The sequence below is a fragment of the Falco cherrug genome, chromosome 12 (genome assembly GCF_023634085.1).
Source record: "Falco cherrug isolate bFalChe1 chromosome 12, bFalChe1.pri, whole genome shotgun sequence".
Classification (NCBI taxonomy): domain Eukaryota; kingdom Metazoa; phylum Chordata; class Aves; order Falconiformes; family Falconidae; genus Falco; species Falco cherrug.
In genome coordinates, this window is record NC_073708.1 from 13304778 (window position 1) to 13320977 (window position 16200).

General features: G+C 36.9%; 1 protein-coding gene across 4 annotated transcripts in view; it reads left to right on the forward strand.

Annotated features, from left to right (window-relative positions):
* The window catches only part of COL11A1 (collagen type XI alpha 1 chain), a 160305-nt gene that overhangs the window by 98735 nt on the left and 45370 nt on the right, over positions 1-16200 (forward strand). For all 4 annotated transcript variants that reach the window (XM_014287417.3, XM_027798171.2, XM_027798170.2 and 1 more), the window contains 6 exons: positions 2186-2239; positions 3102-3155; positions 7292-7345; positions 8276-8383; positions 9140-9229; positions 9522-9575. In XM_014287417.3, the coding sequence (XP_014142892.2) occupies positions 2186-2239; positions 3102-3155; positions 7292-7345; positions 8276-8383; positions 9140-9229; positions 9522-9575 (414 nt within the window). The remainder of the gene's footprint in view (positions 1-2185; positions 2240-3101; positions 3156-7291; positions 7346-8275; positions 8384-9139; positions 9230-9521; positions 9576-16200) is intronic.

Consider the following 16200-nt stretch of genomic DNA (forward strand, 5'->3'; position numbering starts at 1 on the left):
AGGAGTTTACTGACAGCTCCAAGAGGGTATGAGGAAGAGAAGCCTTGGGGGACTGAAAACAATGGCAGATCAATCCAAGATGAATGCACCCCTGGAGAGAAACTGATCAGAGCAAATAGCTGAAGAATCGCAGAGCATCACATCTCATATCATTTATGTAATGTGTGAGGTATCTTATTTGCTTCCCAATAGGGGTGAATGTCAGCCAAAAACCAGAACTGTCATTTCTACTCTGCTGAGAATATTTAAAGTACCACACACATAAACGTTAAATAATCTGTCCTGTCTTGCTACTGTTAAAATGGAATTTAATGACAAAACCCAAAAATATAATTTTTATAACATGCTGTTAATATTCTAGTGCTTTTTCTCACATAATCCATCAGTCCAGTGGCTTGAAATCTGCAAAGCATATTGTGAATAAAAAAAATTATGCAAATCTTTCCTTAAAAGCCCTCAAGATGTGCAGATCAAAGTACAGTGGGAATTTATGAGGAAGAAGGTGGAATTAATGGTAAAAGTTTGAATTGTGCTTTTATAACCCAGTTCCTAAGAGCGACCACTTTCTTTCATATATTTTGGCCAGTAGCTGCGTCAATTTTAATAGTTTTCCTCTATTAAACTCCTTCATTGTTTTGGAACCTTTATGCTTTATGTTATACCCAGAAGCAAATGAGGAAAGGTCATTTGTTCACAGAGACAGCAGAATAAAAAAAAACCCTAAATCCTCATATGGAACATATTTGTGTGTTGTGGTGGTTTCAGGAACCACCTTACACCTCTTTTGCAAGAGAAAATAAAAATGACAGATAGTACAACGAGATCACAAAGATCCTTTGCCTAGCAAAGTTGACTCTTCTTAGTTGACTCAGGTTTCGTATTACAGTATAATCAAGGTCTACCCTGGAATAAGATACACTTAAAAGCAAATTCTCCCAGGTTGGGCACAAGGGATCCTTTCCCATAGCTGTATTTGCACACTGCTTCACCTACTGCAGGAGGCAGCCATGCTCTGGAAGTGAGCCTGGGCTCTAATGAAGGAGGCTTATGGAACTCAGAAACGGTGCTTTGTCAGAGGAGCAAAACAGTAGCATAATTTGGGAGATGTGGCCTCCTGCTTCAAGTCTTTTGCATCAAACCAATATCTCTAACATATTTTTGATAGCTGATATCTTCACAAAACTGCACATATACCAAGTAGAATAGGATAAAATCTTGCTCTATATGACAGGGGTACATGGTTCTGCTGTGGGACCATGTAGGTTTTCATGTTGCTACTCTTTGACTTAGCACATTAAAAACTAAACAGGAAAAATTCTTTTAATAAGCTGACATAGTCCCTTTCAGCATATCAGCAATAAATTTTAAAAGCTGGCCTCCATTTTGTTTGGTGACAACTTTAGAAACAGTCATGTAAGTTAGTACTTTGTGTAAATATGTGTCCAGATGTATGTAGACATACATGTATGTACACATGTGTATGTATATACATGTATATATTCACACACAATGCACTAACATGATCATCTCTAATGAAATCTGTAAAACCGTGCTGCGTGAAAATTTCCTCTCTCCATGTAGATCTGTATATACAAAATTATATAAACAAAATGTTTGTGCATCTTTTTTTTTTCCCAGCTATCTCAACTATTCTTCATGATAGCAAGGATGTTGTATTTAGTCACTGGTAATTCTGGAAAGCTTATTCTATTTGGAAGTTTGTACTGTTGTACTGGCTTGAAATATTGTCAGAGTGTAAGAACAGCCAAAGATTAATGTTGGACTGAAATTTTAAAACCCACCAAATTATTGATTAATTCCAATGTTCTATGCTACATAGAAAAAAAAATGTTTCTTACTCATAGTTGATTAGCACTTTATTATGCACAGTTTCGGGGGTCAGACGGCGACATACTTTATATGAATAGGTTTTTGTCTTTCTTATTGCATTCCTACACAGGCAGTATTGCTTTCAGGAAATCCCCTCCACATCTATGCATGTGAATTGTTGCTATCAATGTTTATGGTAGTGGAGCTGAGGCTTTATACTTAAACCAGACATTATCTGAAGAGTTCATATATTTTATATTTGAAGTTCATGTAATGTATAATTGAAGCAAACTTTTCAATCCAGTGTCATGACAGCTAGGGTAAAACTTTACTTGTTTGATTGTGTTTATACTAGGGGCCACAAGGGCCTCAGGGACCGGTTGGATTCCCCGGACCAAAGGGACCTCCAGTAAGTATTTTTTTAATCAAGTATGTAAACAGGAATGTTATTTTTCATACAGTGTTTCTGAAGTGAATATTTGAAGACTTTATTTAAGGAATGGTTTATGTACAAATTATAAATATGCTTATTGAGCTCTAAAGCTAAGAGAAGAACTCATATATTCAAAATGATCATTGGTGCAGCTCATATGGCATTCAGCATGATAAACTAAACAGAAAATCTTGTAGTATGTTGATGCCAATGTCCAGGTGACAGACCGAGCTTAGGCAAAATACTACTTTGCTGGTGTGTATTTTCTTTTAACAACTGATTCGTTGAGGAAAAAATGAAGGGGAAGGAGACATTCATTACTACAGAAATGTACAGAAGTAATAGCACATTTGAGCTGCAGCCTGAACTAGTTATACTGCTTTTCCAGTATGTTTCTGCTCGTGTGAAGTATAAAAGCATCAAACCACCCCTGATTTTTTTTTATCAATGCATTTGTTATTTTTATTTCCAATGCCAAAAGGTGAAATTTCATCAAATACTCCTGCAATTCTTAGTCTTGTGTTAACTGAGTCATTAAGCAAAGAAAAATGGAAGGGAGGTACAGGGATTTTCTATGATTTCTGAATTTACAGAAATCCAATTTGAACATGCATTTGACAAACTAACACTCACTGTCCAAGCAATTGCTAACACACAGCAGGGAGAACACAAGGAAAGTGTACTATTCAAATCACAATTAGCTGATAGAGGAGCAGTTAAACTGTACTGAAGACTAGTCTAGAAAGAAACAGAGATCAGAGGTTCTCAGAGGTAATTGCACACTGTTTTTCAGAATTAAGGATGGCTAAGAAATGTTTTATGTATTTTAAAATTGCAGGGGCCACCTGGAAAAGATGGCTTGCCTGGGCACCCAGGACAGCGGGGTGAGACTGTAAGTAAATGTGCTCTATGTTAGTGTTGTAAACCTCCAAAGGTCATGATCATATGGTCAAAACTAAAGAAACAGAGACAACAGAGAAAAGGGGAAGAGGCTGGGACTGAGAGGTTATATAACTGTAGTTTTCTGATGGTTGATATGTTGGGCATGAGAAAGCTTTATTTTGTTTCCATGCTACAAGGGTGAGGTTTCTTTTTGCTATACCCTATTAGTAACATCACAATGAGCTTAAATAGTCAATAGAAGTAAAGAAATTCGTATTCATATCTCATTTTTAGAAGAGATTTGTCAGGCGATTACTAAATTGTTCTTTTCTCACTGAATGCAATATAACATAAGTAATAACATAACAAAAATTTACTAATGATAAGCAAATAGGAAACTGATAAGCTAACACCTTTGGAAAGTAGGATCAGAAATGATTCAATCTGTGAAAAAAAACCTTAAATTTTGAAATTGTATCCTATGTAATCCCCCTAAGAATCACAATGAGTAAATTCTGGTCTAGTTCTGTAGTGCCAAAACTTTACTCCTATCCCACTGAAATAAAATAAAATTCTTATTCAGATTTTTCCGAGCTACAGAAAGCCGCAAATGAATTTAGAGAAAAAATTTCTTAGCATCTCATTTCTCTACATTCGGTTAAATACGTTTTGTGTTCCAGGTTCAATGGAAATCTGTTAGTGACTGCTGACTCACTTCCACTGCTGGAAGGAGGAGCACAGAATGTAAATTCTGAAAAACTGTATTTTCTTATGCTAGTACTGTAGCATTATAATGCTTTGCAAAGATAGTGGCTTTTTAGTGTGTGTCAGAAATATTATTGACTACTTCTTTGTTCTTTTTCTTTACAATGCAACATATGAAGACCAGTCTTGTGTAAGACTGAATTTTAATCATTGTTTAGAATGCAGGAAGCTCAACGTTGTTCTTTAGTCTGATAAAAATAAAAAACACAGTTAGTATTTTCCCTTTATTCTTATTTATTTGAACATGAGCCAGTTATGTGCCATTACGACAAAGAATGCCAATAGTATCGTGGGCTGCAGTAGGGTGATCTGTCCCTTCTGTTCAGCCCTGGTGAGGCCAGGAGTATTGTTTCCAGTTCTGGACTCCTCAGTACTAGAGAGAGAGCGAGGCCAGCAAAGGGCCGCTAAGATGATTAAGGGACTGAACCATCTCTCCTGTGAGTAAAGGCTGATAGAGCTGGAACTGTTTAGACTAGAGAAGAGAAGGTCCAGATCAAATTTTCTCTAAGTATATAAATACCTGAAGGGAGGGTGTAAAGAAGGTGGAGCCCTGGCTCTTCTAAGTGGTGCCTGGTGACAGGACAAGGGACAATGGGCATGAACTGAAACATGAGAGGTTCTACCTGAACATCAGGAAACACTTTTACACTTTGAGTGTGACTGAGCACTGGAACAGATTACCCAGAGAGCTTTCAGTCTCCATCCTTGGAGATATTTAAAAGCCATCTGGACATATTCTTGGCCAACCAGTTCTCAGTGGCCCAGCTTGAGCGGGGCAGTTGCACCAAATGACCTCCTGAGGTCTCTTCCAACCTCAGCCATTCTATGATTTCTTTATTTCACTTACAACTAGAAAGGAAAGATACAAAATACAATGAAACTATGGGCTCTGCTACTGTGTGATGTTTGGGCCAGGTCCTTCTGGGTTCAATCAGTACTATGGTTCTCTACTTTTGGATCCTTTGAGTTTAGTGGGGTTAGACTGATACATAACTTGAGTAACTAGGAGCAAATGCAGCTTTTCATTAGGGTTGTTTTCTGCCCTGTGTATATTGATACTTGGGCCAGAATTAGTTTTAAAATATTTTTCTCCCATGGGCTCTCATGTATATGTTTTAGTAGAAAGAAGAGATTTTTTAAAAAACAAAAAGTAGACTTGTTGACTTTTTTTTTGATTACTATTTCCATTTCAGATTTTTTTAATGTATAAATCAAAACTTTCATTGCATTCACTGGTAAATCAGGGTCTTTAGACCTCTGTTTCTTATTTAGGCATATATCTCATTAAAGTTCAGTGGTGCATGTGGGCATTACAGCAATTAGGGAATTAGGCTAAGAGACATACTCAAGCTTAATAAATTAGTCAGATTCCCAGATTGCATTTTGCAGCTTGCTTATGGAATAATAAGCATATATTGACAGCAACTGAGGTAAGTGTTAGTGGAGAAAAAGTTACAGCTTTTTCCCCCAGTAAGCCATATGCACTTTGAAGAACTGCCATTGTTTGCTGAAATTCTAGACATAGGAGCAGTAGTATCATGATAAATAATTTGGAATATAAATGTAGGAATAAACTTGATACTGAAAATCAGTATTAAGCTAGTTCCTCCCTAGAAGTGATTATCAATATCAGTGATATCAATCTCAGATTGACAGGAGGCATCAGCTGCAGGAACTGTTAGATTGTCTGGTGTTATGCAAGAATTTAGTGTTTCATGTCTGTGAAAGGATAGAATAGAAATATACTAGCAGTTTCATTTATTGGAATCAAAGGCCTTCTTACTACAATAAACTCAGATTTATTAAATTATCTTTCACAGAAAATAACAAAAAAAATCGAGGCTAATTAGGCACTTAAAAATACACAAATGAGACATTAGTGTAAAAATTTTAATACTAAATATTTTAGATGAACCTATGGTATGTTCAGGTCATCTTGAGTATTTGGTGCTGAAATCTCTTTTGCCTAGTCTTTTACAATCCTAAATCTGTAGGAATAGATAAGCTGGTGACCTAAGAGAGAAAGCAGTATAATGAAACCATTATTATCATCAAGAGTCATTGAATATACTGCAAAGTATGAATGCATTCTGCAAACTTGAGAATAGCAGGTCTTCTCAAGGTACTTGCAGGAAATGGGTAATACTCAACATTCCTTTGTCTTTCCTTACAATAGGCTTCAGAAGAAGCTTTGTGTAAAGGAAGGGACACATGAATGATTCCCTCTGTAGCAGTTCTGATTTTCAGTCATTAGAGCAAAGGGGTACTTTTGTATTTGTTTTTAGTCTGGATCATTTCAGAGGTCTGAGAGAGAGTGCCTAATCAGTTATGGGCCAAAATGAACCATGATAACGTCTGGCTGGCAGCAAGAAGATAATCAGATTGAGGAAGGTAAAAAAAGCTTAAACTGGATCTGATGGAATGGGGCAACTGTCAGTGAGACTGTGCCCAGAGGAATGCTGAGCAGCAGGGCCCAACATTTGTAAGAAGTATGGGCCAGATGACACCTTTGTTTTTACACAGATGAGCAGGGTAGAAGGCAGATTCAGGCCGTTAGGCAGGGGATACTATGTGGAACCCTAGATGTGATACAGCAGTGAATGTACTCCTAACTACGCAGCAACACACTTCCAATATTTGAAAGAAATAATTTAGCACATTTCAAAGATACATTAAACAGTGCTACTATAAAGTGAGGCTGTCACTCAGCTTATTGACTAGTTTTGGACTGAAGTCTGGGGCCACTAATTTGAAAATTGAAATTCTGTAAAATTTGCCAGTGTTCTGAAAAAGTGCCCCCAAAACATTTCCTTTTTGTTCTCTGCTTCCCAGGTTTTGTCATCATATCAGTTTCTCATTAACTTTGTTCTTTTTGTGACACTCATGCTGCCTTTTTTACCATCTCTATATAACCTTCATCTTCACTGGATCTCTATTTCTTTTTATTTTCTTTCTGTCTAACCTCCCCTTTATCTTTAACGCCCCTCCAATTTAATCTATCTGTGTCTTTCTTTAAAAATCATTGGTATGTCTGGCTTTATGATTCATAATGTATATATGTATAAATGTATTTCCTGCTGTTTTTAGCTGAATCACTTATGCATTCAGGCTCACCTAATCAAGTTCACCTAGAGAGATCTGTAACATTGACTGGAATTTTTACTGCTGTACCACCTCAGAGAGTCTGGAACTGATAGAGATAAGAAAGATCAATCAGTATTTCACTTCTAAGTATACACAGGGAAAAAAGAGTGTCTCGGTTTTATTTCCTAAATAGAAGGAATGTGTGACATGGAATTTCTCTTCTCTTCAGCACAGATATGAATTTTGCTTTTCTATATCTTGTCCTGGGTAACATAGTATTTTATAATTATTTCACAGGGTTTTCAAGGGAAAACTGGTCCTCCTGGTCCTGGTGGTGTTGTTGGCCCTCAGGTACCTCATTTAATCTCATAGTTACATTCATAAAACCAATGTTTAGTGGTTATCTTATGGCTAAAGCGGTTGTTTTGTTCTATTAAAAGGACCTATTGATGGGTATATTAACTTTTGTAACAAACTATGCATAACAACTTTAGAAAAGTGTACATGGTGATCATCAGTGATTCCACAAAATATGCAAATGTTGGGCTTACCTTTCCACTTCTTTTTTTCTGTGATTTCTTCATGTGATTATGGATTTGGTGGTTTAGGAAGTCAAGAAGGCAGAGGTCTTTGCCATGAAATAGTTCAGAATGAACAATAAACATTTGACTTTCTCATCAGAGGCCAAAACTGAGTTACTTTTAGATTGTGGAGAGGTTCACTATCAAAATTTCATTCAACCTAATCTTCTATTTTTTCTTTATTTACTTCCCCCAACAAAATCAAGCATTTGGATTGCATGAGCTTTTTTGGGTAATACCCTCAGTGAAAATTTTCTGCTGGTGAATCTGAAGAGATATCTTTCAACTGTCCTGCCTTCCAATTCATATTATTCAGAACAACAACAGTACAGTGTTTCAGAACAAGCATAGTACATGGATTTCCCTCCCATGTCCTTTCTGTAACCTCCTCCCATACGTGGATACGCACTGTGTTTTAAAGTTTCACTGCTTAAGGAGCAAGGTCAGGATTTCTCTGGAAGCTGTACAGACATGTCTGCAAGCAGAATGCAATGCAAGACTTATTTTATAGGACAAAGATATTTTGTAAGTCAGCTTTGCCTGGAGGGAAGTTAAGGAATGTATGCTAGCCAGTGGTAATGTTTTGTAACAGACAGTCATAACAGCTGGATATTAAGAATCTGTTCCTCCTCCTCCCACCTCCACCGACACGAAGACATTGAATACATTGAGGTGGCTGAAGTTTTACTTTTGTGCTTAGGGTCCCACTGGTGAGACTGGCCCAATTGGTGAAAGAGGTCATCCAGGTCCTCCTGGTCCACCAGGTGAACAAGGCCTCCCAGGTGCTGCAGGAAAAGAAGGTGCTAAGGTATGATGTGGCTTTGGGAAACAAATTGGAAGGTACAGATAAATTGCTGGCAGTTTCACATTTCAGATCATCCTGCAGAACATGCAGAATAAAATCAGAATATGCAATATAAAATCAGAATTGACATGTTTCACCCAGAAGGATTTTGAAGACTGGAAGATTCCAATTTTATAGATGTGTCTGCTTCCACTGAAATAATGATAATTCTCTTGAGCCAATAGTTAGTATTTTTGCAAAAACAAATTAAAAAATATTTTATATACACCACACATTCACAATGGAAATACATAGCAATGGCATGTTCACACCATGGTGGAAAATTATACATTGGCATTTAAAGTAGGATATGTCATACTGGCTAAAAAGCAAAATTGCACTTACCAAATTTAACTCTGTGCTTATTTTTGGCCGCCATTGGGGCACAAGAGAAATACTACTTCTCTAGTTACTATGTAATTCTATTCAATCTTCCATTTTCAGTGGGCATTGTAAATTTTTAATGAATGTATCTTTAAACATATTTTATGTTCTGTAACTAATACTGTGTTTTGTCAAAGCTCGTTATAAATTTAACCATACTGATAGACTATTGTATGGAAAATCTTAAAAGAGTTAGTGGGTGAATAAGTGGGGGCTTAGTCTTTTTTGTCACTACTATAACTAGGATCTGGTATTTAATTTTCATTACTCATTTAATGACTAACATAAACATTTTAAACATATTTTTTTTTAATCAAAATGTAATATATTTCCAAGGGTGACCCAGGCCCTCAAGGAATTCCTGGGAAAGATGGACCAGCAGGTCTTCGTGGTTTCCCTGGAGAGAGAGGCCTTCCTGGTGCTCAGGTATGATATAAGCATATAGAACAATTGACATGTGTTTCTAAATACAAGAAACAATGGATTAACTGTTGTATTTCATGGGATCTTCTACTGTGCTTAAAAATGAATGAAATAGGAGAACAGACTTCAAACATCCAACATTTTAAATATCATTGGCTATATAAGCAAAAAGAATTTATTCAGTTTTTTGTCTTTCAATATTTAGATTCTTCTTTTTACATGTGTTAGAAAAATAACTCTTGAACTTTCCAAAAAGAGATCAGCTTTTTTTATTATTATTATTTTCATTTTTTAGGGTCCAGCTGGTCTGAAAGGAGGGGAAGGCCCACAAGGCCCACCTGGCCCAGTTGTAAGTAAACATAATAATTCTATGGAAATATAAACAATATTCTAGTAATTTTTTTTCTTTACCTGCTGTAATGTTTTCATCAACGAAGTCTGTAAAACAGCAGACAGTCATTCAGTGTGACCAATAATTATGTTCTACTAATTATCCATACTAATAAACATTCAAGGAATGTGAAGGTTGTGAATATCTGAAACCTTCTGCTATCAGTAGGAAAGAGATTCACTTGTTGCTTGCCAACTACACAATTACTTGTCACTTACACAAGGTATTGTTGAGATGAAAGAGGTTTTCCATATTGGAAAATCTATTGATAATAGGTAGTGGATTCATGCTGTTATGGTGGGTTGACCTTGGCTGGGCACCAGTGGCCACCAAGCTGTGCTATCACTCCCCCTGCTCAACTGGGCAGGAGGATTAAAAATATGATGAAAAGCTCATGGGTCAAGATAAGGACAGGGAGGTCACTTGCCAATTACCATTACAAGCAAAACAGACTCAACTTTAGGAAATTAATTTAATTTATTACCAATCAAAGAGTAGGATAATAAGAAATAAAAACCCGAATCTTAAAACACTGTCCCCCCACCCCACCCTTCTACCCAGGCTCAACTTAACTCCCAAATTCTTACCTCCTCCCCTCAAGCAGTACTGGGGGCGGGGAATGGAGGTTGCAGTCAGTTCATCACACAATGTCTCTGTCACTCCTTTCTCCTCACACTCTTCCTCTATTCCAGTATGGGGACCCACCCACAGTCCTCCACAAACTTCTCCAGCATGGGTGTTTCCCATAGCCTGCAGTTCTTTCCAGACTGCTCCAGCATAGGTCCTTTGTACATGGTGCAGGCCTTCAGGAACCGAATGCTCCAGCATGGGTCCCCCATGAGGTCATAGGTCCTGCCGGAAAACCTTCTCCAGCATAGGCTTTCTCACTCCATGGAGCCACAGGTCCTGCCAGAACCCTGCTCCACTGTGGAGTCTCTATGGGTCACAGCCAACTTCACGCACATCCATCTTCTCTGGTGTGGGGGTCCTCCATGGGCCACAGGTGGATATCTGCTCCACCGTTAACCACCATGGGCTGCAGGGGCACAGCCTGCCTCACCATGGTCCTCACCAGGGGCTGCAGAGGAGGCTGCTCCTCCCCCTCCTTCACTGACCGTGGTGTCTGTAGAGTTATTTCTCTCACATATTCTTTCTTACTCCTCTCTTCCAACTGCTGTTGTGCAGCAGTTTTTCCCCCCTTCTTAAATATGTTACCCCAGAGGCGCTATCACCATTGCTGATGTGCTCAGCTTTGGCCAGCAGCAGGACCATCTTGGAGCCGACTGGCATTGACTTGGCTGGACATAGGGGAAGCTTCTAGCAGCTTCTCACAGAAGACGCTCCTGCAGCTCCCTCACTAACAAAACTTGCTTTCAGAGTAATTTTGTTAACCAAAACCTTGCCATGCAAACCCAATACAGCTGTGTTCCCTTTGTACAACTGCAGTTCACTCATACAGATGACACACATAATGTTAAAAATACTGCTGTTGCTCTGCGTAGCCTAAGCTAGCATTTAAATATGTGGCATTATTACTTTTGTACCCTTATTATTTCATCTAATGTTTTGAAACATATACCAGCCTATGTGTGAGTTTTGGTACATTTTAACTCATTGTGAAATGTTCGTTTTGTTTAGATTGGGATAGCATAATTTTTCCTATATAAAGAAAAAAATAAATCATAGATAAATATTCTACTTCAGTAATTTCAGTATAGTCACGAAATGTGACATGGTCTGTTTCTTTCCACCACAATTTTATATTTTTTTATTTATTTGCTATCTTAAAAAAAAGGTTTGAAGACAGTTGTCTCAATCTATTGAAGTTTTTCACTCACAGTTTGGAGACTTCAATTTACTTAAGGGAAGACATCTTAATCCTGTTTTAAAGTGCTTTGAAATTGGTACAGGGAATGATATAGCAGCAGTCACACCACACCATTATTTTTACTACAGTATCTACATTGAAAAAAATATCTTTCAATGAAAGTTTAGGTTCTGTAGGAAAAGGGAAAAATTGTAGAGCCAGCTTAAGAACTTTGAGAAAGTATGATGAGCATTGTAAAAACATACCTTATTTTGGAAAATAGTAACATGCATCTTGAAATTGCCCATTGAATTCCATGGGAAAATAGATAATGCAAGAATATAAGAATGCTTATTCCTGATACCATTTTATGAATATGAAATGATGCGTTATACAATTACTTAAGGATTTTAGAATATAAGATGACCAAAACCAACCATTGCCTTAAAAACTTTATCTTTACTGTACTTCTTGTATGGACTGTGTCTGTAGACAGGATCAGTAAAACTGCTTGCTCAGCTAGTAACAGCTATGTAAAATCATGTCATGCAGTAATATTCCTTCTCAATATTTTAAGCCCAACACAGGCATAAAAATGTATTTACCAATTTTTTGTGGTGTTGTAGTTGTTTTTTTCTTTATGATCATTATAGAAAAGCAGTGATAAGTACTTATTCCTCAAAAGCAGTAAATTATTATTCCTTGAGTAGTGTGACTAGGCTTTTTCTAGATGGTCCTGTGCTTAACATTCGTTTATATTTAGAATTTTGTTTCATGTTTGGATTTCTACTATTTATATGTCTGCTGCCTCTTTCACTGTGGTTTCTGGTAGTTATCCACTGAAAAGTATTTGAAGTAGGATATGCTTAAAGTTACCTATTCTCTATTGCTGTTTGTTATGCAAGCAAGTTCTACAAGGATGCACTAGTATTCAAAACATGGTACAGTTGTTCCCAAATGTGAGTTGTGTAGGTTTTGACAGTCATCTTGTCAACTTACTTCTTTCACTCAGTGCAACTAAGTAAGAAAAAAAATCAGCACAGCTATTCCTGTTACACAAAAAAAGTAATGGAGGAGCTGAAATGCTTTTTTTTTTTTTATTTCAAAAATAAAATTCTCTCATGTCCCTGCAATTCATACTGTGATTAGAATGCATTAAACAAGGATGAAAAACCTGAAAATTAGTATGAAGATTCTTGCTTTTGGATTAATTCTACGTTACTGGAAAAGATCTGCTGTAGCACACTTTTTAAGCTTTAGTTCTTGATTTCTTAGTACATGGTACTTGCATTCTTAAAATTATTTTTTTAATTCTTAATGCCTTTAAGCTTCTATTCTTTAAATCAAGAACTTGCATTTGTGATTTACAGTTCTTCTTAACACCACGCAGTATGTATACATTCAAAAAAGACATCAAAACAAGGTGGCTGGGAACGGAATGGAGTGGAGTGGAATGGAAGCTAGTAGGGGGAGTCAAAAGGGATAACATCCCACCCCATGTGAAGAAATTGAACTGTTACAAGAAAAGATGAATCAAAATCAAGAAAGCATAGATAGATCAGAATAGTCTTTTCAATCTAAAGGTCGTGTCTTAATTTTTTGTTAAAGGAGCCCCTAAGGCTGGACTAACAAGTAGATAGCTACTCAGGTGCTTTGAACCAGAACTGTTCTGAACATGTACAAACCAGACAGCACAAGCATACCTGACATTTAATACACACCACTTTCCCAGACAGGGTGCCCACACAGTAGCTGTGCCACTACTATCATAGCTTCTCATAAATATGCATCACATAGGTGCTTTTGCCTCACAACCTTATCTTGTTTAGTGATGGTTGTCCATGTTCTGAAATACATGTGTTTGAATTTAAATTTAGGTGATCCATGTTTTTCTATTTGTTATAGGATATGTATATGTCAGTGCGTAGGTTCAAAACATCAGAGTCTTTCTGAGGTGAATGTCTAAATCACCCCCATTTACCATCCATTGGCTGAAATCATGGAGCTCTCTTGGAGCTCATGAACAGTATTCCTTTCCTGAGAACCTGAATTGGAAGAAACATTCCAGGACCGCTTCTAATACCTAGCAGCTAATGGGAGTTCAGTCAGTGCCGGACAAGAATTATCATGAAGTTTATTCCAGAAATACACAAATTATGGGTGTCAAGAGCACAGTACCAACTGCTTCTTCACTTTATAAATCCATTCCTGTTGGGGCCACGCTCCCTGCTAAGGTAAACAGTCATAGAAAGAATCACTTAGGAAGCTCAAAATTTTTTGCATATTGTTTTTCCAGTCTTTGAAAAATAGATGTAGTGCAGCAGGAATTGTGAGCAGAGTGGAAAGACAGTTTGAAGGGTAAAGTTATTTAGGGTGTGTGGTTTTTTGTTTTTTTTTTTCAAATATACTTTGAATTCACTGTAGTGCAAGCAGGCCACTTGAGGCCCAAACACAACCACACTGCCCTGAGAGTATTCCAGAATTGGAATTTTTTTCCCATTTAATCTTTAATTACCAACTTGCTATCTTCAAAGTGTTTTTCAGTGCTTTTTTTTTTTCACGGTAGCTCATAGCAGACCATGAGCATCAAATATTCTTAAAATATTTTCCCATCTATTTTTAGCCAACAGAGGGTACACACAGAAGTGTAATTATAATGGAGTCTTCACTTGCCATTTATAATAGGAAGCAAATTCATGCCACTGGATGATTTTCCTTCAATTGCCTGCCAGTACCAATTGCTTCTAACTAGCATATATAGTGAATCGTAAGCTTTATTTGGCTAGCACATACATCTGCAAGCATACCAAACAAATGACTGCTCCAAATACTGTGTATGCCAATTACTGTGCTTAGAGGGATTTGGACAAAAGAGATGCATGAATGCACTCCAGAAGAAGGATTTTTTTTCTGGTGGTTTTTGTTGTGGGGTTTTTGTTTGTGTTTTTTTTAACAGTTCTCTTTTATCTGTTATCTTTGTCTTTTGTTTGTTTTCTTCCTTTCTCATACTACTGTGTGGAATGCTGAATGCTGATGAGAGAAAGCTCTTTGGAATGTCAAGCAGTCATTTTTCATTAGCTCATTTAGGAATAGGATGCCCAAATTGGACTCAGAGTAAACCAGCTGTAAGCTACACAGTTTTCAGTACTGCACTATCTAGAGCAATGTTCCTCTGTCTGATAACATTTTTCAGCCATGGGGATCTTCACTTGTTGAACATTTTGTTAACCATCAGTAAAAACTATTGCTACTACTATGTAATGTATACAATGAGTATAATTACATATCTCTTTACAGGAAGTGAAATAAAAACAAGGTTACTAATGAGTTTATAGTCTGTATAAGAGAAATACAAGACAAAGCATGACACTTCCATTCTGTAGAAAAGTTTTTAAACCCCCCCCACAAATTAATAAAAAGATTTCAGGATGTGAGTGCCACTGCAAGACCACAGGTTAACAAGGAGTTTAGTAACAAAAGGGGATTGTTTCACAGTGAGATAGTGACAAAAAAAAAGGTGATAAACATAAAAAGAGAGAACAGACTTAAGAAGCTGCCTAAAATGCTTTTCTGAGTTGTGGCTATAATTTAATGTGTTGTGCTTTGATCAGAGGCCATTCTTACAAAGAAGTGAGAGGATCCTTGAAAACAGAAGGTATACTTGCTGTTAATAACTCATATGAAATTTATGTAAAACATAAAAATAATGCAAAGATAAATATGAAAATTTGGCTGAGTAAAAAGAGCTACTAGAAATTATAGCCACTGTTAGTGTCTGCTGTCTGATACAGGAAAGATCTATGAGTTAGTTGGATTATTTTTTTTTCCTCTGTGTTCTTGCATCCTACCGATGAGATGACCTAAAATTGTTAAGCTTATGAGAGCTGACAAGATCAGAGACCATGGTAGTATGGCTGCAAGGTACTGATTTTTTCTTGTTGATTTCACTGAAGTCTTAGGAACTAAAATAACAGTATTCTAGGCATTCATCTAGACTTAAAAAAAAAAAAACCAACCACAAACCCCCCCCCCCCCCCCCCAAACACCAAAAACCAACACCTGGAAGGATAAAATCACCTATGATTCCTGCACACTTTTTTTGAACACTCATGCAGAGTTAGATCTTAATGAGATAATGTGTAAAAATATTTGGAACAACCATTCAGTATTCTCCTCTGTCATAGCCATCTGGAGGGAAAAGCACCTTATTATGGATTTAGTACCAGTTATGCTAATGGGGTCAGTCCAGGTAAAGTATGTTATGAATAAAATAAAAAAATTGGGCCCTCATAGGTGCAAGCATCTTAAAACTCCAGTGGTTCCAAAGCCAGCAAATTTCATCTTGCTTAAACATAGGAAAAAACCTGGCTATTCAGAACCTCAGGCTGCAACATCTATTACTTATCCATTCTATGATGTCACCCACTTCCAGTATATCAGTTGGAAAAGTGAAATTATCAATAACTTTAAAGTGTTAGGAACTGTCTTGTAGGTGTCAAGCTGTAAAACTGGGGAAATATTACTGTACAACAAACAAATCTTTAACAGTGCTCTCTTCATAAAAAAAATGTGTATATTATTTAACAGACAGAAAACAAAAGATGCTGCAAAAGTGTGAAAAATATATAAATTTAGAGGGACAGGAGAGCTCTCTTTTCTTTTTAGTTTCCAGTGAGTCCATACATTTCAAGGCTAACTGTGCTGGTATTAGTGAAATAGTTTTTTCATTAGACTTGTAAGCACAAAACTGGCTCATATGTAGAATATAATGGATCA